At 36.7% G+C, this 27,438-nt stretch overlaps 1 protein-coding gene across 3 annotated transcripts in view; it reads right to left on the bottom strand.

The window, feature by feature from the left end:
- Positions 1-27,438, bottom strand: part of UBR1 (ubiquitin protein ligase E3 component n-recognin 1) — a 166,934-nt gene that overhangs the window by 51,958 nt on the left and 87,538 nt on the right. For all 3 annotated transcript variants that reach the window (XM_030842844.2, XM_060294402.1, XM_030842843.2), the window contains exons 15-27: positions 24,843-25,023; positions 22,612-22,673; positions 21,999-22,109; positions 21,239-21,304; positions 20,878-20,979; positions 11,393-11,456; positions 9,103-9,227; positions 6,815-6,867; positions 5,613-5,715; positions 4,703-4,751; positions 4,155-4,309; positions 2,526-2,625; positions 1,470-1,579 (exon numbers count right to left, since the gene is read on the bottom strand). In XM_030842844.2, the coding sequence (XP_030698704.1) occupies positions 1,470-1,579; positions 2,526-2,625; positions 4,155-4,309; positions 4,703-4,751; positions 5,613-5,715; positions 6,815-6,867; positions 9,103-9,227; positions 11,393-11,456; positions 20,878-20,979; positions 21,239-21,304; positions 21,999-22,109; positions 22,612-22,673; positions 24,843-25,023 (1,281 nt within the window). The remainder of the gene's footprint in view (positions 1-1,469; positions 1,580-2,525; positions 2,626-4,154; positions 4,310-4,702; positions 4,752-5,612; positions 5,716-6,814; positions 6,868-9,102; positions 9,228-11,392; positions 11,457-20,877; positions 20,980-21,238; positions 21,305-21,998; positions 22,110-22,611; positions 22,674-24,842; positions 25,024-27,438) is intronic.

Raw genomic sequence — 27,438 nt, 5'->3', positions numbered from 1 at the left:
TTTTTGTTTTATATTTTAAAATGATTATATTGGTAGGTTTAAGAAAAATAGTAAATATTCATGAAATCTACTTCAAGAGAAATCTTGATAACATCATTACCTTATAGTTACATATCAAATTATATCACACTTGTTTAAGGAGTGTCTCTGATTAAGTAATAAAAAGGACTAACTGCTTGAAGTACAAATCAGTACAAAGATCCCCAATTGATGTAACCACCCTATATTCTTTTTTTTTTTTTTTTGTGGTATGCGGGCCTCTCACTGTTGTGGCCTCTCCCGTTGCGGAGCACAGGCTCCAGACGCGCAGGCTCATCGGCCATGGCTCACGGGCCCAGCCGGGCCCAGCTGCTCCGCAGCATGTGGGATCTTCCTGGACCGGGGCACGAACCTGCGTCCCCTGCATCGGCAGGTGGACTCCCAACCACTGCGCCACCAGGGAATCCCCACCCTATATTCTAATTATCAACATAATATCTAGCTGATAACATAAAAATATTTTCATAAATACCGTGAAAGGAAGCTCCATAACCTTGGCTTCATGTTTCCATTTGGAGGGTTTTCCATTAAAGTAACATTCCTGACCTCTCTCCCTACCCCTCATTCACTCCTCCCCAAAGGCACTGCCATCCACCCAATAGTTCAAACTCCAAATTAGGAGTCATTTTGATTTCTCTCACTTCTGCCATCTAATGTATCAGCAATTTCTATAGCTCCTACTATCACATTATACGTGAATCAGTCCAGCTTCTTGCCATCTGCTTTCTAGCTGAAGTCATGCTCATTTCTCACCAGGATTACTGCAATAATCTTCTAATGGTTACCCTGTGTTTACTCTTGTCCCTATAATCCATTTACCCCTGACCTGTAAGGTCCTATATGACGTGGCCCCGGCTGTGCCTCTGACCTTGCTGCCTACCTTTCTCTCCCTCCCCCATTATGTTCCAGTCACACTAGCCTTCTTTCTGGCCTCCTTAGAGCTTCCGCATTGCTGTTCCCTCATTCTGGAGGACTTTTCAAGATACTTGTAAGACTGGCTCCATGTCATTCAGTTCCAGTGTTACCACCTAAAAGAGGCCTTTTCTGATTACCCATCTAAAGTTACCCCTACTCATCTACTGAATTATTCTGATAATTTTTTTGTTTATTGTCTATAGCTCAATGTTTGCAACATGATAGCAAGCACCTTATCTGTCTTTTTCGGAGCCTAGAAATGAACATGGCACATAAGCAGGTACCCAATACGTATTTACTGAATAATGAAACGAATAAATGTTAATTTATTAAAAAGAGCCCTCACTAAAACATACGGAAAATAGGATTACTAACATGAAAAATTATGAGTGATCATGAAAATCAGTAGTAAATGATTTTACAATTAGAGAATATTATGGTTTAATCTTAAAGGCAAGCAGAAGATTCTTAAATATTTAAACCAAGATAATGATCAGTTTATTTTTCAGTTTTACCTGGAGTATCCATGTAATCATGTCCTTCTGGCCTTCTAACTGGGGAATTCCCTTGAGTTTTTCTAAAAGCATTTGTATATTCTGAGCATTCATGGCTGAACTTCCCAATCCTTTTTTAAAACACAAAAAGTATATATCATGAACATATATCTTCATAATTATGTATAAATTATAATTTATAGTTAATGTTATTCACATTGATAACCAAAGTTTGCAGTCAATCCCCTAACTACATTAATTTTTCAATGGAAGAATCTACAATTACATGAAGTACTAAGTATTAAATTAAAGAACTTGAAAAACCGGAATTACTTTAGGTCTCTCTTGTACATGTTCCACTGGGGCTGCTAAGTGAAAACTACCCTTAATGATATATCTTTTGCCTTCCCTCTACTTGGCTCACTGTCTAAAAGTACTTACTGAGAACCAAAGCTCCCAAAAATATGGAAGTGGGAGCTGTCCTATCCATAAACTGAATAGGTTTATGATGTAGTCAAGAATCTAAAAAATAGTGTTTAAATAGAAAATGAGATGTTTTTGTCTTATTGATCTTATAAATCAATGTTCCTAGAATGTGCTCTGAAAAAACTGTCTTAATCATGTAGCGTTTAAGAAAAATCTAATCTAAACCTATCCTGCTCTTCCACATTGAAAATTGTGCAAAACAAACACATTATCATTCACTCAGACTTCTGCAATCATTTTAAATTCAGGAACATTAATATCTTCCATAGATGGGTAGTATAAACATTATGGTTGAGATAGCAGCAAATATTTGATAATACTGAGACAAGGAATAAAAGTAAGAAACCATCAATGCATGCAGCACCCCCAAAAGGGGGGTGAGATCATGCAGTAAAAGGACTGCCATGGGGATTAAAAAACATACCTGTGTTACTGAAAATGTTAAAAACTAAAAATGCTACGAAAAGACTTAAAACAATTTCAGAGTTTTCCGTCTTAAGGACTAACAGATTAAAATCCTGTCAGAGCTAAACTTTCTGCTACAAATTGGCAAATAGCTGAAACTGTGTTGAAAATGATACTAAAACATACTTGAGGCCTTATGGTAAAAGTCAAATGTCACTTCTTCTTCGGGAGATTTTTGAAGCTGTTGCTTTTCTTCTAGTAAGCCCAATGCCAGAATATGAAACGCCTGAAAAAGGAAAGTAGGACAAGATCTTTAAAACTGTGCTTCTTCAGGTAAATACATTTTAAATGGAGGTAAAAAAATAAGCAATCTGATGGGTAAAAAATGTGCAAAGGTTATGAACAAGCAGTTCACAGAAAAAGAAATGAAATATACACATATGAAAAATGTTCAATCTTGGGAGTTGCCTGGTGGACTAGTGGTTAGGATTCTGGGCTTCCACTGCCGTGGCCTGGGTTCAATCCCAGGTCGGGGAAGTTCCCACAAGCCACATGGCACGGCCAAAAAAAAAAGGGTTCAAGTTCACTTAAAATTAAAGAAATGTGAGTGAAACAAGATCATCTGTTTTTCACCTATTAAAATGGCAAAAAAAAAAAAAAAGGCAAATATTTTAGAGCTTAGTAAAATACAGAGCTGGCAAAGGTGTTAGGAAGCAGGCACTCTTCACCACACTGGTAATGGGAAAGTAAATCAGTATAACATTTTTGGAGGCCAATTAGACAATATCTATCAAAAATGTAAAGGTACAGACCTAGTGCTAGGAATTAGTGTAACAGAGTCACTCACTTAAGTGTACAAAGATATTTGTACAACAATGTTCATTTTAGTGTTCTTTGTTATACAAAGACCTAAAAACAACCTAAATGTCTATTAACAGGAGATAGTTAATGCATCATAGATGTCCATACAATGGAATACACAGCTATAAGCATGAGGTAGGCCTATATGCTCTAATGTGGAACGACTTTCAGATGATACAAACCTTTAGGTAGGGCGATGGGAGGCAGGGAGAGAAATTTTAACTTTTGATTTCAAATATATCTCTATGGGTTGAAATTTTTACTGCATTTATTTACCGCTGTTATAAAAAAAAAAAGTGAGATACACATAGAGTATGATAGCATTTAGAGCCTCCAGACCAATAACAGCCAAGGAAATTTAGTTGGCAGATGATAAATAAATATCCTATTACAGCTACCAAAGGTGACATTATTAAATAACTTATCCATAACAGTATGAAGAAAAAAATAGCTGCTTCCATTTAATGAGCTAATTCTCATAACAACTCTATGAAATAATTATATTTAAACCCATTTTAGCAATGGGGAAATTACTCTTTGCTCCTTAAATGGGAAGTGCGCTAACCCAAGTGAAGTAAATTCAAGCCTAAACCTGTCTTCAAATCTTTATTATACTGTCTCCTGATAATACAATGTGAAATAAAAATACAGAAAACTATGATACAATAATGACATGCCAATTTATTATTAGCAGGAACAGCCCTTTTTAAAATTTTTCTCTGCTTTTTTTTTAATGTAAATGATTCTCAAGAGTAATGATCCTAAAAACTTGAGAATGTGTCACAAGGAAATCTGTGCCACATCTAAGCTGTTTTCAATGACCCTTAGGTCTCAGGTGCTCTAGTTGTGGTTCTGAAGTCAGAAAGTTAGACTACCGATCTTCTCCAGACCTCCAAGAACTCTATGAAGTAGAGAAAGTATTTGAAATAGAGAAAATATTTTCGGTATACATACCATTTGGAGCATCCCTTCAGTCCACAAGTTAGAATCTGGGTCTACTGCCTGCTCAAATATGGTCCTGAGAATGTACATCATGATATCACAATTGAGAAGGTTAACTGCTTTGCTGAAAGCAGGGCAGAATTCAGGAGGAGGAGGTGGTGGTAGTGCTAAAGTGGGTAGGAGATCAATGTCAGGAGAGACAAATAGGTACAATTTTATTTGGGTTATCCTTCATGCTAAATTGCAAATGTCAGAATCATATATTACACGCAAAACAACACATGATCTTTGTTACCTTTAAAGCGCTGAAAACATCAATGTCAAGGGAAATAAGTCACTATGTAAGTCACCCAAAATAAACTCCATTTGTTATAAATTTAAAATTCTATCACCACTGATGTAGGCTATACCTTAATATGTGAGCAAGAAACAAAGGGTTCTTTGCACTTCCATTAGTTGCCCACTCTCAAAAAACAACAAAAACAAAACACTATATGCTTTGCTGATACAAAATCACAGCATATAGTCAAAATGAGTCAATTCAGTGTCTCATTTTTTACCTTCATCTTTGTTTTCCTGTTTTCTCCTTTTCTTCTGCATGTGTTCAGCCTATATATATTTAAAAAAAAAAGTCTATCTTAAAATACATCACTTGACAAGTATGAAAAAAATGGGGTACTTTGAAGCAGGCAGGAAAGATTCACAAACCTACCAAAATACTTTATATACTGAAATATGTATTCAAATGCTACCTTATTCCAGAAACAAAATGGTTGTCCTAGGGAAAGCCACTGCAAAATAGATGGGTAATAATCTTCATCACTAATTTAGTCCCCATTCTTTCAGTCAACAGTATTTACCTAGTGTCTATTATATACAGGGCATTGTACGACAAACTGGAAATTATTCATTTTATAAGGACAAAGCCAGATATTACCTTAACTAAGTGATCTAACTTAACATCAACCCTTAATGGGACAAAAAGACATTATATGTGCCTACTGATGTGATGCAATATATCATTTATGTAGTATTTTTGCCCTAAGATGTTTAATTTGAATCTACTCACAAGAATACAATCAGACATATCCAGAATATAGGATATTCTAAAAGACAACTAGCCTATACTCTACAGAAATGTCAATGTTATGAAAGACAAAAAAAGGCAAAAAGATTATTCCAAATTAAAGGAGACTATAGCAACATGACAGCAAATAAAGTGCATGATCCTTGATTGAATCCTCCTACCCCTAACACAACTAAAAGAATATTTTTGGTATAATCAGGAAAATGTGAATATTTCCTACAAACTAGATAACATTATTGATTCAATTTTAATTTCTTGGGTAAGATAATGAGCTCTAATAATGAAAACCAGTATGAAACTACAGAAAAACCAGGCAATTTTCTATGGAGTTAGAAAGCATAAAGCATTTTAGGCTATTTACTGAAGAGGATAACTTTTCCTACCTTGCTATGTTGTGTTTTGGAGTAATGATAAAAGTACATATTGAAGTCTTTCAATGATTCATCTTTCAGCTCATAAACTCCATGTCCTGATACACCTGGTTTCCTAAAACGATACAAAATACAGAGGTGAACTGCAGTGCTCTTGAAGTATAGAGTAAGACAAAATAAGAACCTAAAAGTTAATATAAAAGTCAAAATCAAGAAAAGAAATCAGCCTTATCTCATTCAACTTGCTTAAACTGAAATGAGAAATTTCATTTCAAGAGTAAAACTAAAAACCTACACTGTAAGCTCAAAGTCCTGGTAACAGCTAAGCTGTGTTTCATAATTATGAAATTTAAACAAATCTGAAGAAGTTTATTTTATACTACGTAGATCTGACCCCATACCCTACCTAAATCCCTAAGGCTTCAGAAGCTAAAAACGAAGCCTGTTCAAGATTTCCTGTTCAACTACAGCTTGCATTGTCTAAGGTCAAATATAAAATGGTAGTAAGATATCGTATCTGTAGAAAATTGAATTGTAAATGAAAATATAGTGGTGAATCCTCTACAGAGAACTATAAGGAAAAGCATTAAGGCCAAAAGGAGCACACCATATTTGTTCTGCACATTAAACAGCTTTTGGTCTCTTTCAAAGTAAGTGAAATACTTTATTGAACAATATTAGAGCATAAAAAAGCTACACTCTATTTTTAAGGTTATTTGAAACTAGCAATTTATCTATAAATATATTACTATAACAGTAAAATTCACTATCAGTATCAATTTTTAATTTCAAGAATTAATCCACTTAAAACCTTATTTCCATTTTTTTGTATCTCAAAGAATCAAAGGATTGCAAAATAATGTTTTAATCCTAGCAAAGTCTAAAATTAGAATACAATATAAAAATTTAATAGAATAAACGAAGTCATGGCTTAGAATTGATGGGAAAGAGACTATCGAAAGGTTTTTTTGCTTACTTAAGTCACTTAATATCACAAATGGACATTTCTCATTCACTTGACAAAAATACTCATTTCTTCATCATACAGGTACTAAGTGCCTACAGTGTGCCCCTTGTTCTCACCCATTCTGTCTGTACTTTGTTTTTGTCCTTGGGAGTTCAGGAAAGAACTTCAGAGCTTCTACAAAGTATCCGAAATACAAGAACAAAGATTGGTCTAACTTTCAGAATAAGCATAAATATTAAGTACTTACTTAAATGTGGCCACTTTGTTTATGACATTCTCTAAGCCAGTTTCATTATTTTCCTGTTGAAACAACATTTTTGTCATTTTTACCTTCATGTAATGACTTTATCTTCTCTTACTGTGAACTAAAATACACTTTCAATAGCATTCCTGAGTGTTTTATAAACAATAAAAAAAGATCAATTTCCAATATTTAAAAATTAGGTTGGACGACCAATTTCTTAACAGAGGTAAGATGTATGTATAAACTGCTTAAGGAAGAAATTTAATCTAAGTTTGCCCTCATATATATATACACATACAACCAGTAATTCAAAGAAATTATTATTTTCTTTATCTAGTATGTTCATCACCCACATCATTTAAGCACATGCCCATGCTGTACTAATCCCTAAAACCAAGGTAACAAAATAAATAGGATCTACGGTAAAACACATATGTAGATGTCCAAATATATTCTGGTTTCTGCAATTATAATAATTTTATTTTTTTCTGACTGGCCTGAATTTTTCCTTGAATTCGGAATTTTTTTGTTGTTTCTTTTTGGCCATGCCGTGGTCATGTGGGATCTTAGTTCTCCGACCAGGGATCGAACCCATGCCCCTGCAGTGGAAGGATGGAGTCCTAACCACGGGACCACCAGGGAAGTCCCAATAAGGAATTTTTTCTTAATGAAGTCATTTAAAATCAGGATAAGGACCTAGTCAATATACTAAAGCAAATTCATAGATTCCTATAGTGTTGCAAAAATTAAATTTAGCCTCCTTTAAAAACATACTTGAGATAAGCAGTGAAAACTTAGGGTAGACACTAAAGCTTTTTTTTTTTTTTTTTGCAAAATACGGAATGTGTATCATTATTGGTATGTGAAATTATTTTAGGTGGCACACAGTTATATATTTTTAAATTTTTGAATATTCATTTATCTTAACATGTATTAGGAAAAAATTAATCTAGAATGTTAAACCTACTATTTCATTGTAATATTGCTTAGAAAGATGCTAAGGAAAAATGTAAGTTGATTTTAAAATGTATTAATAAGGGACTTCCCTGGTGGCACAGTGGTTAAGAATCTGCCTGTCAATGCAGGGGACGTGGGTTTAATCCCTGGTCCGGGAAGATCCCCCATGCCGTGGAGCCACTAAGCCCGTGCGTCACAGCTACTGAGCCCGTGAGCCACAACTACTGAGCCTGCACGCCACAACTACTGAAGCCCGTGTGCCTAGAGCCTGTGTTCCGCAACAAGAGAAGCCAACACAATGAGAAGGCTGCGCACTCAACGAAGAGTAGCCCCCGCTAGCTGCAACTAGAGAAAGCCCACGCACAGCAACAAAGACCCAACACAGCCAAAAATAATAATAAATAAATAAATAAACTGTATTAATAATTATAAAATTGGTAGACAGATGTGCAAATATTATGAAGGTGATATGCCAAATGGTTAAAGTTTGAGAATCAGTTAACAATGAAATTGGAAAAAGATACAGGTATGTTGGAAGAAAAATGACCAACAGTCAAAGCTTACCTCCATTCTACTTCTCTGGATAGCCTTGATAGTACAGGTAAATCTAATCTCTTTTAAGAATCATTGTTCTAATTCAAAATTAAATCTCGGAGTGAAAAATATGACTCATAATCTTTAGGATTACTGTTTCAATATCAGCAATACTGAACATAAGTATCACCTGTGTCAGCCATGAGACTGCACCCTGCAGACCTCCAGCTAGAGAAATACTAATGCAGGCTCACTCCGGGAGACATGGGAAGGCAACAAGCCTTGATTAGACTACCCAGCAGTCTAGGACAGTCCTACCTAACGTTCCTTCCCTCTTTCCTTCACCTGGAGTCAGATTTGCACCACAGTATGATGGCTCCCCCAGCCTTTCCCAGTTTCCTCACCATTTCTCTCATAGTCATTGTTCCTAATTAAATCTTAAATCTTTTGTCTTGACATCTGCTTCTCAGAAGACCCAGACTAACACACCACCCAAATAATCTCAGCATTTCAGGAAGTCCCCTTTTCCTCTGGAGAAAATTTATGTTAAAGTAAAACAAAAAAGCAAAGAGTTTCCTGCTCTAAAATGTTTTCTAAACAGTCAGAATGTCTCTAAAATGTTTCCTAATGCCCAAAAGGCCAGAATTAAAGTTTATACCACAAAAAAATTAATGGTGAGTTTTATATCTGAAAATTTCCTAAACAGATTTTCCTAAAACTTCGAGTGGCTTCCAATTAAAGAAATAGAAAAAACTATCCCATCTTGAGGTGAATGGAGTGAAAAACAAAACTGCACTTACATTCTCAGGTAAATTTTTGGCAATGGCACTGTGTGGCATGGGTTCAATACAAAGCAAGTGAATAATTTCTCTCATTGTGACCTCTTCTTTGGTCACATTTCCCACTCCAGGGACATAACGCTCTCCTAATACAAACAATGAAAAGAAAAAGTAAAACAATTAATTGCTTTCCATTTAAATCTCTTCCCATCAAGAACACTGCATTAAATCAAATCTATGAGATAGTAACCAAAAATTATTTGGATATGTTCCTAAATCTGAACAAGAGTCTCTTTGCTAAAAGAGGAAGAAAAATGAAGAGATCTGAAGAACACAGGCCTTCTCTTAACTTAAACACACACACACATATACATACACATACTCACACATTATAAACAAGGCCCCTTGATTAAATTAGCATGGTCTCTAACCCAGAAAACAAGGAAGATAGCATTGAATAAGTAGTGGCCATCATGGAACAATAGCTTTTCTTTCAAGATTTCCTCAATGTTGTCTCTACTTGTTATTTAAGAAAGAACAAAGTGAAAACTAAAAAACAAAATACTTAAAAATATCTCTATGGGTTAAATGACAAAATAGTAATATGTATCAGGAATGGATGGTGTTGCTAACATGCCCACATAATCAGGTTTCCACTTTTCATCTCGATAAACTGCCAAATGGGGAGAGAAAATAGCTAAATTAACTACGGGAACTTCACTGGTGTCAACAGCATCTAATCCCCAATGCTTCAAGAAGGCTTAAAATATTTGACCTTATGTCACCACTGATTTTCAATACTACAACATGAGTACAAAGTCCTGTGATATCTATAAGAGGGTTATTAGAAGACAGGAATTTTTTGCCTAAGAGATTTGACGAATTCTACAAATTAGCCAAAGAATGACATTTTGTTAATTTAATTCACTTCCAACAGACTCACTCCTCTTCAAACACTGTAATTTTCAATTGTTTTCCACCAAAACAGTACCCTCTATAAGTTTCGTGCTAGAAAGAACCTTAGAGATCATGTAGATTACTTTCACGTTTTACAAATCAAGAATTTGAGACCCTAAAAATGTAAATGGCACGCTCTTGATAGTTTATAGCGAGGTCAACTCTAGATCTTCTGATTCCTAATCCAAATCTTTTGCTACTTCTTAATGTTTTCTTAATTAATATAATATAATCAGAGATTATATTAATCTTAATATAATCAGAGATTTTACACACACACACAAACACACACACTTTTAAAAATGATGACTCCTAAAGGTAATAAACTTATACTCAGGAATGCAGCAAATATTAACTAAAAATCAAATCACATAGAAGGAAATACCCAATGAATTTGGGTAAACAAAATAACAGCAAAATAATAGTAGGAATAATAAAATAGTAAAATATAAAACAGCAAAAATATATTAGCAATTTTAATATATAGCATTAATAAGCAGTATTAGAAATTCTTCATATAGTATTCCAAGAACAAACACAAAAATTCCCCTCAAGTCTTTGTAATTTAATAAAGTATGTCACCAACTTAAAAATCTTCTACACATTTTTAATTTGTCCATTTTTTTCAGCAGTTTCCTATGGAATACTCTGGAGTTATTCCAGAAGAGTTAGTGCCTGGAAGATTTAGCAATCTCACTTAGCAATGACGGTTTACCACACTTCCTGCTGAGACAAGCAGCTAGCCCAGCAACTAGCTCCCTAATAAACAAATAAAATGAACCCAGGTTTTCAGATTTGGCTAATGGCTAGAAACCTCACTAGGAAGTATTAATACAAAGCAGTGTCTCCTGCAGTAAAGTAAGAAATAAGAACCAGAATGAGAAGTCAAAAACTTTTACTTAGCTGGTAAGATCAACAGAGACTATAATATAGAATATACAAAAGTAGAAGTATGGCCAATATTTGCACAAAGTAATTTAACAGAATGACTTGATGAAAATATATCTTACTTAGATGAATGTTACATTGAAATTTTATATATATATATATATACACACATAAAATTTTTAGCACTCGACATAGTTATTTTACATTTACTTTTCTGACTAGGATAATTATATCCCAGATCTCTACAAACAAGTCCAAACAATTACAAATCAGGTATTGAAAAATGAAGATGTAATAGCTGTGTTTTTTAAAAGGTGAGTTCCTAAACATATCAATCACATTAGTCACATTAATCTCTAATATTCTCTGCTGTATTTGGGAGGAGAACAAAATAACTTACAGTTCTTATTAATGTTCTCTCTAAAAAGTAACTCATGTTCTATTTCAAAACATGTTTTAATCTTACCCACAATATAGATGAGGACTTGAAGCATTTCTTCTATTAAGGTATTATATTGTTTAATCAAATCCTATAGAATTGTAAAAGAAAAAATTAGTTACTTAAGAATCAAAAACCTCCATAAAACATACATTTTTTTCTGGATCAGATAGTCCAACTGATCCAGTATTTTCTTTCGGACCACAGCAACAGAGAATTATGAGGTGAATAATTCCCTTTTTTGACATCAAATTCAACAAGGTTCACAATACTTGGCACGAAGTAAGAACTCAAAAACAATTGTTAAATATTATTACTGTTTTTATTATCATTATTTCCCATCTAGTCTTCAGTTAACAAAAGAATTCTAATCTTTAACTTTTCCTCTATTATTGGCTTCCTTCTTATCTGGGTTGGTGAGACAGTGTCTTCAAATAGGTAACTAACACTTATGGTGAGAGTTCCCTTCCCTAACACACCTGTTATTTAAATACTACAGTAAATGAGATATTCATTTTCACTGAGTATAAAAACATGACTAAAAATTAGCTTTGTATTTTATAGCCTATCCTTTGGTCTGTTGCAAGTGACTTCTAATTTGAAGAATAAAATAATGTAATTCATAAATTCAAAGTAGTCAAAGGTTACTTTATAAACTGGTATCAAGTATTAAAACAATGAAGATGTCACAAAACTCCAGAGACAAAATATAAACCATAAAAAATTTATTGATAACAAATACAAGTAAAGAATTAATATCTTTACTAAACAAGGAACTTTTACAAAAAACAGGAAAAGGGTGAAGGACAGGAACAGATAATTCACTACAAAAAAGGAAAAAAAAGGTCAATAATCATGAAAACATGGTCAACCTCACTGATAATTAAAGAACTGCAAATGAAAATTAAACACCATCTTTCATGTATCAGACCAACAAAGATTAAAAATATCAGTACCATTACAGATGTACATACTGCTAGAGAGAGCTTAAATTGGAGTTACTTTTCTGAGAGCAATTTGACAATATGTATTCAGAGTCATAAGAAAGAGTATACTGTATTCTTCAGCAAATCCACTTCGAAGAATTTATCGTAACAAAATAATTAGGCAAGTGTTTAAACCTTGAGGTGCAGAGACGTTTATATGAGCAAAAAACTTGAAAAGCCTCTTCAGCAATAGGGGACTAAAGTATAATGCATTCATATACTGTAATACTACACAGCAATTAAAAATTATGATGTAAAAAAAAGATGAGGTTCCTGCATACTTAGTGACAAGAAAAAACCTATCACAATATTTCATTAAGCACAGGAAGCATATTACAAAAATAGTACATATAGGGCTTCCCTGGTGGCGCAGTGGCTGAGAGTCTGGCTGCCGATGCAGGGGACACGGGTTCGTACCCCGGTCTGGGAAGATCCCACATGCTGCGGAGCGGCTGGGCCCGTGAGCCATGGCCGCTGAGCCTGCGCGTCCGGAGCCTGTGCTCCGCAACGGGAGAGACCACAACAGTGAGAGGCCCGCATACCGCAAAAAAAAAAAAAAAAAAAAGTACATATAAAAGATTCAATTTTTCCTTTAAAAACAAATAAGACGGACGAGGGGAAGACGGCGGAAGAGTAAGACGCGGAGATCACCTTCCTCCCCACAGACACACCAGAAATACATCTACACGTGGAACAACTCCTACAGAACACCTACTGAGCGCTGGCAGACCTCAGACCTCCCAAAGGCAAGAAACTCCCCCACGTACCTGGGTAGGGCAAAAGAAAAAAAGAAAAAACAGAGACAAAAGAATAGGGACGGGACCTGCACCAGTGGGAGGGAGCTGTGAAGGAGGAAAGGTTTCCACACACTAGGAAGCCCCTTTGCGGGCGGAGACTGCGGGTGGCGGAGAGGGGGAGCTTCGGCGCCGCGGAGGAGAGCGCAGCAACAGGGGTGCGGAGGGCAAAGCGGAGAGATTCCCACACAAAGGATCGGTGCCGACCGGCACTCAACAGCCTGAGAGGCTTGTCTGCTCACCTGCCGGGGCGGGCGGGGCTGGGAGCTGAGGCTCGGGCTTCGGTTGGAGCACCGGGAGAGGACTGGGGTTGGCGGCATGAACACAGTCGGAAGGGGTTAGTGCACCACGGCTAGCCGGCTAGCCGGGAGGGAATCCAGGAAAAGGTCTGGAGCTGCCGAAGAGGCAAGAGACTTTTTCTTCCCTCTTTGTTTCCTGGTGCCCGAGGAGAGGGGATTAAGAGCACTGCTTAAAGGAGCTCCAGAGACAGGCGCGAGCCGCGGCTCAAAGCGCGGACCCCAGAGACGGGCAGGAGACGCCAAGGCTGCTGCTGCTGCCAGCAAGAAGCCTGTGTGCGAGCACAGGTTACTATCCACACCCCGCTTCTGGGGAGCCTGTCCAGCCCGCCACTGCCAGGTTCCCGGGATCCAGGGACAACTTCCCCGGGAGAACGCACGGCGAGCCTCAGGCTGGTGCAACGTCACGCCGGCCTCTGCCGCCGCAGGCTCGCCCCGCACTCCGTGCCCCTCTCTCTCCCTGGCCTCAGTGAGCCGGAGACCCCGAATCAGCGGCTCCTTTAACCCCGTCCTGTCTGAGCAAAGAACAGACGCCCTTCTGCGACCTACACGCAGAGGCGGGGCCAAATCCAAAGCTGAGCCCGTGGGAGCTGTGAGAACAAAGAAGAAAAAGGGAAGTCTCTCCCAGCAGCCTCAGAAGCAGCGGATAAAAGCTCCACAATCAACTTGATGTACCCTGCATCTGTGGAATACATGAATAGACTACGAATCATCCCAAATGGAGGAGGTGGACTTTGAGAGCAAGATTTAGGATTTTTTCCCATTTTCCTCTTTTTGTGAGTGTGTATGTGTATGCTTCTCTGTGAGATTTTGTCTGTATAGCTTTGCTTCCACCATTTGTCCTAGGGTTCTATCCGTCCTTTTTTTTTAAAAATTGTTTTTTCTTAATAATTATTTTTGATTTTAATAACTTTATTTTACTTTATCTTCCTTCCTTCCTTCCTTCCTTCCTTCTTTGCCTCCCTCCCTCCCTCCTTTAGACAACAAATCATCCCAAATTGAGGAGGTGGACTTTGAGAGCAAGATTTATGATTTTTTACCCTTTTCCTCTTTTTGTGAGTGTGTATGTGTATGCTTCTGTATGAGATTTTGTCTGTATAGCTTTGCTTCCACCATTTGTCCTAAGGTTCTGTTTTTTTTCTTAATAATTATTTTTAATTTAATAACTTTATTGTATTTTACTTTATTTTAATTTACTTTTTCTTTCTTGCTTGCTTTTTTCCTTCCTTCCCTCCTTCCTTCCCTCCTTCCTTCCTTCCTTCCTCCCACCGTCCCTCCCTCCTTCCCTCCCTCCCTCCCTCCCTCCTTTCTTTCCTTCCTTCTTTCCTTCTTTTCTTTCTTCCTTCCTTTCTTTCTTTCTTCCTACTTCTACTAATTCTTTCTCTCTACTTTTTCTCCCTTTTATTTTGAGCCATGTGGATGAAAGGCTCTTGGTGCTTCACCCAGGAGTCAGTGCTGTGCCTCTGAGGTGGGAGAGCCAACTTCAGGACACTGGTCAACAAGAGACCTCGCAGCTCCACATAATATCAAACGGCGAAAATCTCCCAGAGATCTCCATCTCAACGCCAGCAGCCAGCGTCACTCAATGACCAGCAAGCTACGGTGCTGGACACCCTATGGCAAACAACTAGCAATACAGGAACACAACCCCACCCATTAGCAGAGAGGCTGCCTAAAATCATAAGTCCACAAACACCCCAAAACACACCATAGGTGTGGACCTGCCCACCAGAGAGATAAGATCCAGCCTCACCTACCAGAACACAGGCAGTAGTCCCCTCCACCAGGAAGCCTACACAACCCACTGAACCAACCTTAGCCACTGGGGACAGACACCAAAAACAACGGGAACTACGAACCTGCAGCCTGCAAAAAGGAGACAGTAAGATAAACCAAACACAGTAAGATAAGCAAAATGAGAAGACAGAAAAACATACCACAGATGAAGGAGCAAGATAAAAACCCACCAGACCTAACAAATGAAGAGGAAATAGGCAGTCTACCTGAAAAAGAATTCAGAATAATGATAGTAAAGATGATCCAAAATCTTGGAAATAGAAAAGACAAAATGCAAGAAACATTTAACAAGGACCTAGAAGAACTAAAGATGAAACAAACAATGATGAACAAAACAATAAATGAAATGAAAAATACTCTAGATGGGATCGATAGCAGAATAACTGAGGCAGAAGAACGGATAGGTGACCTGGAAGATAAAATAGTGGAAATAACTACTGCAGAGCAGAATAAAGAAAAGAGAATGAAAAGAACTGAGGACAGTCTCAGAGACCTCTGGGACAACATTAAACGCACCAACATTCGAATTATAGGGGTTCCAGAAGAAGAAGAGAAAAAGAAAGGGACTGAGAAAATATTTGAAGAGATTATAGTTGAAAACTTCCCTAATATGGGAAAGGAAATAGTTAATCAAGTCCAGGAATCACAGAGAGTCCCATACAGGATAAATCCAAGGAGAAATACGCCAAGACACATATTAATCAAACTGTCAAAAATTAAATACAAAGAAAGCATATTAAAAGCAGCAAGGGAAAAATAACACACAAGGGAATCCCCATAAGGTTAACAGCTGCTCTTTCAGCAGAAACTCTGCAAGCCAGAAGGGACTGGCAGGACATATTTAAAGTGATGAAGAAGAAAAACCTGCAACCAAGATTACTCTACCCAGCAAGGATCTCATTCAGATTTGATGAAGAAATTAAAACCTTTACAGACAAGCAAAAACTGGGGGAGTTCAGCACCACCATACCAGCTTTACAACAAATGCTAAAGGAAATTCTCTAGGCAAGAAACACAAGAGAAGGAAAAGACCTACAATAACGAACCCAAAACAATTAAGAAAATGGGAATAGGAACATACATATCAATAATTACCTTAAATGTAAATGGACTAAATGCTCCCACCAAAAGACACAGATTGGCTAAATGGACACACAAACAAGACCCAGATATATGCTGTCTACAAGAGACCCACTTCAGACCTAGAGACACATACAGACTGAAAGTGAAGGGATGGAAAAAGATATTCCATGCAAATGGAAACCAAAAGAAAGCTGGAGTAGCAATTCTCATATCAGACAAAATAGACTTTAAAATAAAGACTATTAGAAGAGACAAAGAAGGACACTACATAATGATCAAGGGATCGACCCAAGAAGAAGATATAACAACTGTAAATATTTATGCACCCAACATAGGAGCACCTCAATACATAAGGCAAATACTAACAGCCATAAAAGGGGAAATCGACAGTAACACATTCACAGTAGGGGACTTTAACACCCCACTTTCACCAATGGACAGATCATCCAAAATGAAAATAAATAAGGGAACACAAGCTTTAAATGATACATTAAATGATAAATTAAGATGGACTTAATTGATATTTATAGGACACTCCATCCAAAAACAACAGAATACACATTTTTCTCAAGTGTTCATGGAACATTCTCCAGGATAGATCATATCTTGGGTCACAAATCAAGCCTTGGTAAATTTAAGAAAACTGAAATTGTATCAAGTATCTTTTCCCACCACAATGCTATGAGACTAGATGTCAATTACAGGAAAAGATCTGTAAAAAGTACAAACACATGGAGGCTAAACAATACACTACTTAATAACGAAGTGATCACTGAAAAAATCAAAGAGGAAATAAAAAAATACCTAGAAACAAATGACAATGGAGACATGACGACCCAAAACCTATGGGATGCAGCAAAAGCAGTTCTAAGAGGGAAGTTTATAGCAATATAAGCCCACCTTAAGAAACAGGAAACATCTCGAATAAACAACCTAACCTTGCACCTAAAGCAATTAGAGAAAGAAGAACAAAAAAACCCCTAAGTTAGCAGAAGGAAAGATATCATAAAAATCAGATCAGAAATAAATGAAAAAAGATAGCAAACATCAATAAAACTAAAGGCTGGTTCTTTGAGAAGATAAACAAAATAGATATACCATTAGCCAGACTCATCAAGAAAAAAACGGAGAAGACTCAAATCAATAGAATTAGAAATGAAAAAGGAGAAGTAACAACTGACACTGCAGAAATACAAAAGATCATGAGAGATTACTACAAGCAACTCTATGCCAATAAAATGGACAACCTGGAAGAAACGGATCAATTCTTAGAAATGTACAACCTGCCAAGACTGAATCAGGAAGAAATAGAAAATATGAACAGACCAATCACAAGCACTGAAATTGAAACTGTGATTAAAAATCTTCCAACAAACAAAAGCCCAGGACCAGATGGCTTCACAGGCGAATTCTATCAAACATTTGGAGAAGACCTAACACCTATCCTTCTCAAACTCTTCCAAAATATAGCAGAGGGAGGAACACTCCCAAATTCATTCTACGAGGCCACCATCACCTTGATACCAAAACCAGACAAGGATGTCACAAAGAAAGAAAACTACAGGCCAATATCACGGATGAACACAGATGCAGAAATCCTGAACAAAATACTAGCAAACAGAATCCAACAGCTCATTAAAAGGATCATACACCATGATCAAGTGGGGTTTATTCCAGGAATGCAAGGATTCTTCAATATACGCAAATCAATCAATGTGATAAACCATATTAACAAATAGAAGGAGAAAAACCATATGATCATCTCAATAGATGCAGAGAAAGCTTTTGACAAAATTCAACACCCATATATGATAAAAACCCTGCAGAAAGTAGGCATAGAGGGAACTATCCTCAACATACTAAAGGCCATATATGACAAACCCACAGCCAACATCATCCTCAATGGTGAAAAACTGAAAGCATTTCCACTAAGATCAGGAACAAGACAAGGTTGCCCACTCTCACCAGTCTTATTCAACATAGTTTTGGAAGTTTTAGCCACAGCAATCAGAGAAGAAAAGGAAATAAAAGGAATCCAAATCGGAAAAGAAGAAGTAAAACTGGCACTGTTTGCAGATGACATGATACTATATATAGAGAATCCTAAAGATGCTACCAGAAAACTACTAGAGCTAATCAATGAATTTGGTAAAGTTGCAGGATACAAAATTAATGCACAGAAATCTCTTGCATTCGTATACACTAATGATGAAAAATCTGAAAGTGAAATTAAGAAAACACTCCCGTTTACCATTGCAACAAAAAGAATAAAATATCTAAGAATAAACCTACCTAAGGAGACAAAAGACCTGTATGCATAAAATTATAAAACACGGTTGAAAGAAATTAAAGATGATACAAACAGATGGAAAGATATACCATGTTCTTGGATTGGAAGAATCAACATTGTGAAAACGACTCTACTACCCAAAGCAATCTACAGATTCAATGCAATCCCTATCAAACTACCACTGGCATTTTTCACAGAACTAGAACAAAAAATTTCACAATTTGTATGGAAACACAAAAGACCCCGAATAGCCAAAGCAATATTGAGAACGAAAAACGGAGCTGGAGGAATCAGGCTCCCTGACTTCAGACTATACTACAAAGCTACAGTAATCAAAACAGTATGGTACTGGCACAAAAACAGAAAGATAGATCAATGGAACAGGAGAGAAAGCCCAGAGATAAACCCACGCACATATGGTCACCTTATCTTTGATAAAGGAGGCAGGAATGTACAGTGGAGAAAGGACAGCCTCTTCAATCAGTGGTGCTGGGAAAACTGGACAGCTACATGTAAAAGAATGAAATTAGAACACTCCCTAACACCATACATAAAAATAAACTCAAAATGGATTAAAGACCTAAATGTAAGGCCAGACACTATCAAACTCTTGGAGGAAAACACAGGCAGAACACTCTATGACATAAATCACAGCAAGATTCTTTTTTGACCCACCTCCTAGAGAAATGGAAATAAAATCAAAAATAAACAATTGGGACCTAATGAAACTTCAAAGCTTTTTCACAGCAAAAGAAACCATAAACAAGATGAAAAGACAACCCTCAGAATGGGAGAAAATATTTGCAAATGAAGCAACTGACAAAGGATTAATTTCCAAAATTTACAAGCAGCTCATGCAGCTCAATAACAAAAAAACAAACAACCCAATCCAAAAATGGGCAGAAGACCTATATAGACATTTCTCCAAAGATATACAGACTGCCAACAAACACATGAAAGAATGCTCAACATCATTAACCATTAGAGAAATGCAAATCAAAACTACAATGAGATATCATCTCACACCAGTCAGAATGGCCATCATCAAACAATCTAGAAACAATAAATGCTGGAGAGGGTGTGGAGAAAAGGGAACACTCTTGCACTGCTGGTGAGAATGTGAATTGGTACAGCCACTATGGAGAACAGTATGGAGGTTCCTTAAAAAACTACAAATAGAACTACCATATGACCCAGCAATCCCACCACTGGGCATATACCCTGAGAAAACCATAATTCAAAAAGAGTCATGTACCAAAATGTTCACTGCAGCTCTATTTACAATAGCCCGGAAATGGAAACAACCTAAGTGTCCATCATCGGATGAATGGATAAAGAAGATGTGGCACATATATACAATGGAATATTACTCAGCCATAAAAAGAAACGAAATTGAGCTATTTGTAATGAGGTGGATAGACCCAGAGTCTGTCACACAGAGTGAAGTAAGTCAGAAAGAGAAAGACAAATACCGTATGCTAATACATATATATGGAATTTAAGAGAAAAAAAATGTCATGAAGAACCTAGGGGTAAGACAGGAATAAAGACACAGACCTACTAGAGAACGGACTTGAGAATATGGGGAGGGGGAAGGGTAAGCTGTGACAAAGCGAGAGAGAGGCATGGACATATATACACTACCAAACGTAAGGTAGATATCTAGTGGGAAGCAGCCGCATAGCACAGGAAGATCAGCTGGGTGCTTTGTGACCGCATGGAGGGGTGGGATAGGGAGGGTGGGAGGGAGGGAGACGCAAGAGGGAAGAGATATGGGAACATGTGTATATGTATAACTGATTCACTTTGTTATAAAGGAGAAACTAACACACAATTAAGCAATTATACCCCAATAAAGATGTTAAAAAAAAAAAAAAAAGACACCAAAACTTTAAAAGTGATCATTTCTAGGAGGCAGAGTTTCATGTGAGTTTTCTTCTCCTTTTTGTTAATCTATACACAGTCATCACTCAGTATCTGCAGGGGACTGGTTCTAGGACCCCTGCAGATACCAAAATCCACAGATGCTCAAGTCCCTTATATAAAATGGCTAGTACAGTTGGGATTCTGTATCCATGGATATGGAAGGCCAACTATATTCTAATTTTTATAGAGTAAAAAGAATATATGTGTGTATATGTATGTTTTACGTATGTGCCTGATTTTTGGAGATATACATAAATAAATAAAAATCTTAAATATGATTAAAATTTTTAAAATAATATTTCCTTTGGAATTAATTTACTTATCAGTTTCTGTCACTTACCTGGTCTTTTGTGGATATGGTCTTGTTAAAAGCATCAGCAAGTTCATACCTCTGAAGTACCAGTAATAAGAATTTGTTGGGATCCATTAAAGATGCACCAATCTGTGAAAGAAATCAAGTACCATAGTTCTCATGTATTAAATGGAGAAACACTTTGTCTCTAGTAGGACTGTGAGAAAAAATTATAAGGTAAATCTGCAGAAGATAATGCAGTAGTCCCTTCTGCTTCTATGATACTATATTCATTTCAACAGTGAGAAAAATTTAAGTGAAGTTAACAATAGTTACAGTATCTTCGCTTATTATAAGGAACCTAGGAAGGAAGGTTAACACAAATATCAGAGGTAATTTAAATAGGTACCTGAAGCATAATGATATCTTTATCATACATTTCTTCTCTGCACTTAACATCTTGGTAATAAAACACCTATAAAATAAAAAGGAGAACAGAAGCTAAAAGAATCATTTTATCTCAAACAGAATTCTTAAAATTTTCTCTAAACTAGAAACCCCAAGAACTCCTTTGTGGCAAAAAATAAGCTGTAAATCTACAAATCATTTTAAGGGATTTGTGAGAATGAAGTGAGAAAATACGGCATGAAAATAATTCAGAGTTAAAAATGCTCTATACTAGTTATTACTCTCAACATGCGTAACAAAAGAATTTACTTCCCTTAAGTTTAAAATGCCCACTTCAATAAAGTAAACCAATTTCTACAATCAATCATAACACTATTTTTCTCCCAAGTGGTATCTTTACAAGCCCTGTTTCCCCACCACTTAGGAAAAGCACTTCTCCTTATTTGCTCTACAACAGAGGGAAACAATGCCCTTCCATTAAGACTGGTGGTGGGAAGATTACATGTTCCCAAGTAATCTTCAGAAAAGACGTATATTGGTGGGATGGTTCCTGGTACTACTGGCTTTCACCTAATCTACCCACTTAACAGTATTAAAGGATAAATGTCTATATGGCCACTAGAACTTTCATTTCTGAGTTTATATAAGAGAACACAAAACAAATACTCAGCAAAATCCAGGGACACAAAGTAAAACATATAAAAGAAAAAACAAGCAGAAAATGAACACATTCATAGTGTGAACAACAGGCCTTGCCATACCTGGCTAATGAGAGACAGCCCATTTCTTCGCCACATCTCAGCAACAACCTGGGCAACCAATACCAGACAACGCAAAGGATATTCCACTAGTACCTCTACTTGAAAATCCTCCTGAAACAGAGTGAGATCAATTCCATTATATCCCAGAGGGCTTGGATGTTACGCCACTATACATTGCTCAGTTTTCTCATCTGTAAAACTGAGGGCTTGAACTAGATGACTCCAAGTCCCCATGATTTCAAAATGTTCTTTTTCTTCCCACTCAACCAAGAGGTATTTAGAGGGGACTTCCCTGGTGGTGCAGTGGTTAAGAATCTGCCTGCCAATGCAGGGAACGCGGGTTCGAGCCCCGGTCCGGGAAGATCCCACATGCCGTGGAGCAACTAAGCCCATGCACCTAGAGCCCATGCTCCACAACAAAAGAAGCCACCGCAATGAGAAGCCCACGCACTGCAATGAAGAGTAGCCCCTGCTCACCACAACTAGAGAAAGCCCACGCGCAGCAACGAAGACCCAACACAGCCATAAATAAATAAATAAATAAATAATTTTTTTTAGAAGAGGTATTTAGAAATAGAATATAAGCAAATCAACATTTAATAGAGTCACTTACAAAAGGCACAAATTCATGCAGTCTTGAAATAGCACCCAGCCTGCTTAAACGCACATGAAGACCTAAAGATTAAAAAAAAAGAGAGAAAAATGAGAAAGCAATAAACCCAGCTGATTTGTTTCCTAGTTAACTCATCAAGTTTGAAAACTTGTGAGATTTAAACATACGTTTATTGAGTTTAGAAATGACATCTCAGAATGCAAACATTTGATTTCTAATTTTGAAACACAGTTTTACTAACATATTTAAGATCCTACATTGTACAAGGTGTGCTTATAAATTATATAAAAATAATATTCTGCCTCTTAAGAAATTATTCTCCTCTTAGCCAAGCATCAAAAGAAATAAAAACTTATAAACAACACAGTCCTACTGTATAGCACAGGGAACTGTATTCAATATCCTGTGGTAAACCATAATGGTAAAGAATATGAAAAAGAATGTATATATACATATACCTGAGTCATTTTACTGTACAGCAGAAATTAAACACAACATGTAAATCAACTATACTTCAGTAAAATAAATAAAAACGAATCTTGGTATTTCTTTTTATAAAAATAGAAGTGACATAAAATCATGTCAATTATACCATATACAAAAATTAACTAAAAATGAATCAAAGATCTCAACACAGGAGCTAAAACCATAAAACTCTTAGAAAATAACAAAGGGAAAAGGCTTCATAACATTGGATTTGGCCATAATTTCTTGGATATGACACCAAAAGTACAGGCAACCAAAGGGAAAATAAATGAGACTACACCAAGTTAAAAACTTTTGTGCATCAAAGGACACTATAAAGAGAGTGAAAAGGCAACTCACAGAATGGGAGAAAATATCTGCAAACCATATATCTGATAAGCAGTTAATATCCAGAATATACAAAGAACTCCAATAACTCAACAACAAAATCTGATTAAAAAATAGACAAAGGACTTGAACCTTTCTCCAAAGAAGATATACATATGGCCAGTAAGCACAGGAAAAGATGGTCAGTATCACTAATTATTAAGGAAATGCAAATCAAAACCACAAGGAGATACCACTTCACACTCATTAGGATGGCTATTTAAAAAACAAAAAATAACAAGTGTTGATGAGGATGTAAAGAAATTGGAATCCTTGTGCTCTGTTTCTGAGAATGTAAGATGGTGCAGCTGCTATGGAAAACAGTATGGTGGTTCCTCAAAAAATTAAAAAGTAGAATTACCTTATGATCCAGCAATTCCACTTTATGGGTATATACCCCAAGAATTGAAAACAAGCACTCAAGTGCATATTTGGACACCTGTGTTCATGGCAACATTATTCGACAATAGCCAAAAGATGTAAGCAACCCAAGCATCTACTGGAGGATGAATAGATAAACAAAACGTGGTATATACATACTATGGAATATTATTCAACCTTAAAAATGAAGGAAATCTGACATATACTACAACATGGATGAACTCTGAGGACATTATGCTAAGTGAAATAATCCAGTTATAAAAGGATATGAGTATGATTTCACTTATATGAGGTACCTAGAGTAGTCAAGTCATAGAGACAGAAAATCAGAGACTGTAGGGAGCAGGGAATGAGGAGTTATGTTAAATGGGCACAAATTTCAGATTGGGAAGATGGAAAGAATTCTGGATATAGATGGTGGTGATGGCTGTACAACAATGTGAATGTACTTAATGTCACTGAACTATATACTTAAAAAATGATTAAAATGGTAAATTTTATGTTACATATATTTTACCACAATTAAAAATATAATTATGTACACTTATACAAAGTTGTTAAAAGAAAAAGACACTGACACGGTCGGTTTACATAGAAATGCAAATCAAACGATGATTAAAGAAAATCTATGATTTCTTTCTTTTAGTGGTGAAAGGAACAGTGACACAGTGAACACACTGGTGCAATCAGGAAGAGAAGAGGGTGAAAAAACAGCAACAAGATTTTCCTACATTTACATTTGGTTAGGCGATAAATTACCAAGTTAGTCCTTAAGTATATAGTATAAGGATCCATTAGTTGACCAAGATAACAAAAAGCCCAGGTAGCACCCTTAGATGTTCTGGTCACAGCTCTTTGAAGGATAGTGACAGCTTTTAACTGCAGTATCTGATCCGAGTATGTCTGTGCATACTGAGAACAAAAATAGTACTGATTCTAATATGAATATCTAGAAAACAAAGCTAATAGAAATATGCAAAAACCAAATAAACACTCACCAGCAAGAGTCCTAGAGATTGGCAGATGTATGCTTACAAGATCTTCAGATACTCTGTAGGATTTAGTTTCCAAAGTATGACCACACAATTGTACTACTGTTTTGCTACTAGATTTGAAACTTGTACTGCACCTCATCACAGCTTTATGACATTCTTTATAAGCCACCAGTAAGAGTTCCTCCTAAAAGGAAAATAAAAATGCAAATAAATTGACAAGTTATCTACTTTATTACATCATTCAGTATACATTTACTAAATACAAGCACAAAATTGTTTGACGTGTTACTAGAGCTACATCAACAGGATCTGCAAACCTGTAGGAAATATTATGACAGTCAGACAGACACACATACACACACAATCAAAGTAAAAAATTGTAAGCCACATAAATGGTATAAACTAATAACCTTAATAGGGCAAAAAAAAAAAAAAAAGAATCACAAACAACTGGGAATACTTGTTTGCAAAAGTAGCTTTTGAGCGGCTTCCCTGGTGGCACAGTGGTTAAGAATCCACCTGCCAATGCAGGGGACACAGGTTCAAGCCCTCGTGCAGGAAGATCCCACATGCCATGGAGCAACTAAGCCCGTGTGCCACATACTGAGGCTGCGCTCTAGAGCCCACAAGCCACAACTACTGAGCCCACGTGCCACAACTGCTGAAGCCCACGTGCCTAGAGCCTGTGCTCTGCAACAAGAGAAGCCACTGCAATGAGAAGCCCACGCACTGCAACAAAGAGTAGCCACCACTCGCCGGAACTAGAGAAAGCCCGCGTGCAGCAACAAAGACCCAACATAGCCAAAAATAAATAAATTAATAAATTTTTAAAAAAGCTTTTGAGTGGGGTTTGAAAGAATATGCAGAATTTAAGTATGGCGGGAAGATGGAGAGATGGTAGCACTGTAAGCAGAGATACAGAATAAACAAAGAGAAATAAGGGGAAGTAATAACTCCTGTTCGGGCAATGGAAAGGAATAAAAACTAGATAAATCAAAGGGTTTATGGACAGAATTAATGAGCAATTAAACTGGAAATACGCCTTGCGTTGCCATGTAAAGCTGAATATACTGATACTGTCTGAAGTGTAATAATGTAGTCAACATATTGCTTCAAGAAGGATTAGTGGGTATCACTGAAGGTAACAGATTGGAGACAGTAGTGTTAGGAGACAAGGAAACCAATAGAAAGTTTATTACTAAGTTAAGTGTAAGGTGATAAGGGACTCAAACTAGGGTGGGGGCAGTCAGGGCAAAAAAGAATAAACCCATAGGAAATAAGTTAAGATTATAAAATAAATTTAGGATAAGGAAGACTCAAATCTGGGTGAGTATGGCAGGGAAATGAGTCAAAGGTCACTTTTTAAGAGTATTTCTCACTGATTGTATCTTAAAAAAAGGAATTCTATAGTTAAATAAATTTTGGGAATATCTCTCTTAGAAATGAGCACATTAATTTTTTTTCTTTAAATTAATTTATTTATTTAGTTAGTTAGTTTTTGCTGTGTTGGTTCTTCGTTGCTGCGTGAGGGCTTTCTCTAGCTGCGGTGAGCGGGGGCTACTCTTCATTGACGTGCGCAGGCTTCTCATTGCAGTGGCTTATCTTGTTGCAGAGCATGGGCTCTAGGCACATGGGCTTCAGTAGTTGCAGCACACAGGCTCAGTAGTTGTGGTACACGGGCTTAGTTCTCCATGGCATGTGGGATCTTCCCAGACCAGGGCTTGAACCCGTGTCCCCTGCACTGGCAGGTGGATTCTTAACCACTGAGCCACCAGGGAAGTCCTGAGAACACTGATTGATCAAAGGGTTTGAGAAGTTCAGTGGCTTAAAAAATCATGTTTGATTTGTTCAACCTAGCATTTCCTGATCTTACATGAGCATAAAACTTTCTCCCCCCATCAAAATCTGTTAACATCTAACACACAGAACACAGTGGCTCTCAGATTTCCTGTATGGATGAACGTATGAATCATGGTGTCATGAACAGAATAAGGGAGTCAAGAAGAAAAAATGCAAGCTGGAAGTAGAATGAAATGATGACAAATCAATTTAATATACTCTGAGTTTGAAATGCAAATGTAAGATCCAAGCAGTAATGTGTAGCACACAAACAGAAGTGATTCTATAGTTTGGGAAAGTTATCTTACGAAGTTTTAATTGGGGTGGTAGAAATAAAAGATCTGTAAGAAAAAGAAAACATTGGGGAATGTCTTATTTAGTAGGCAGAAGGAAGTGAGGGGAAAAAAGGCAATCATTGATTGAAAATGGGTAATCAACAAGAGAAATATTAGGATAAGTAAGTTTGTGAAAATCAGAGGGAAGGAGTTTCTAAACGATGAAGGTTCTCAAAAGAATACAATGTTACAGACATTTAAGGAAGATGGGGGACTTAGAAAAGACCTCTGAATTTGGTTACTGAATAGATCCTTTGAAAGTTTTTCAAAAAGCAGCTCCTATCAATTGGTAAGGGCAGAAACCTGGCTCTAAAGAAGTTTTAGAAGCTAAAGAGTGGCGACAGTAAATGTAGATGACTTCAGGAGGTTTTGCAGATGTCAACATGAACACCACACTCTTTGACCTCGTCTCCAACAATTAAGCA

The sequence above is a fragment of the Globicephala melas genome, chromosome 2, assembly GCF_963455315.2.
Source record: "Globicephala melas chromosome 2, mGloMel1.2, whole genome shotgun sequence".
Taxonomy (NCBI): domain Eukaryota; kingdom Metazoa; phylum Chordata; class Mammalia; order Artiodactyla; family Delphinidae; genus Globicephala; species Globicephala melas.
The sequence above is the reverse complement of the archived record's forward strand: the minus strand, read 5'-3'. Positions and strand labels throughout refer to the sequence as shown.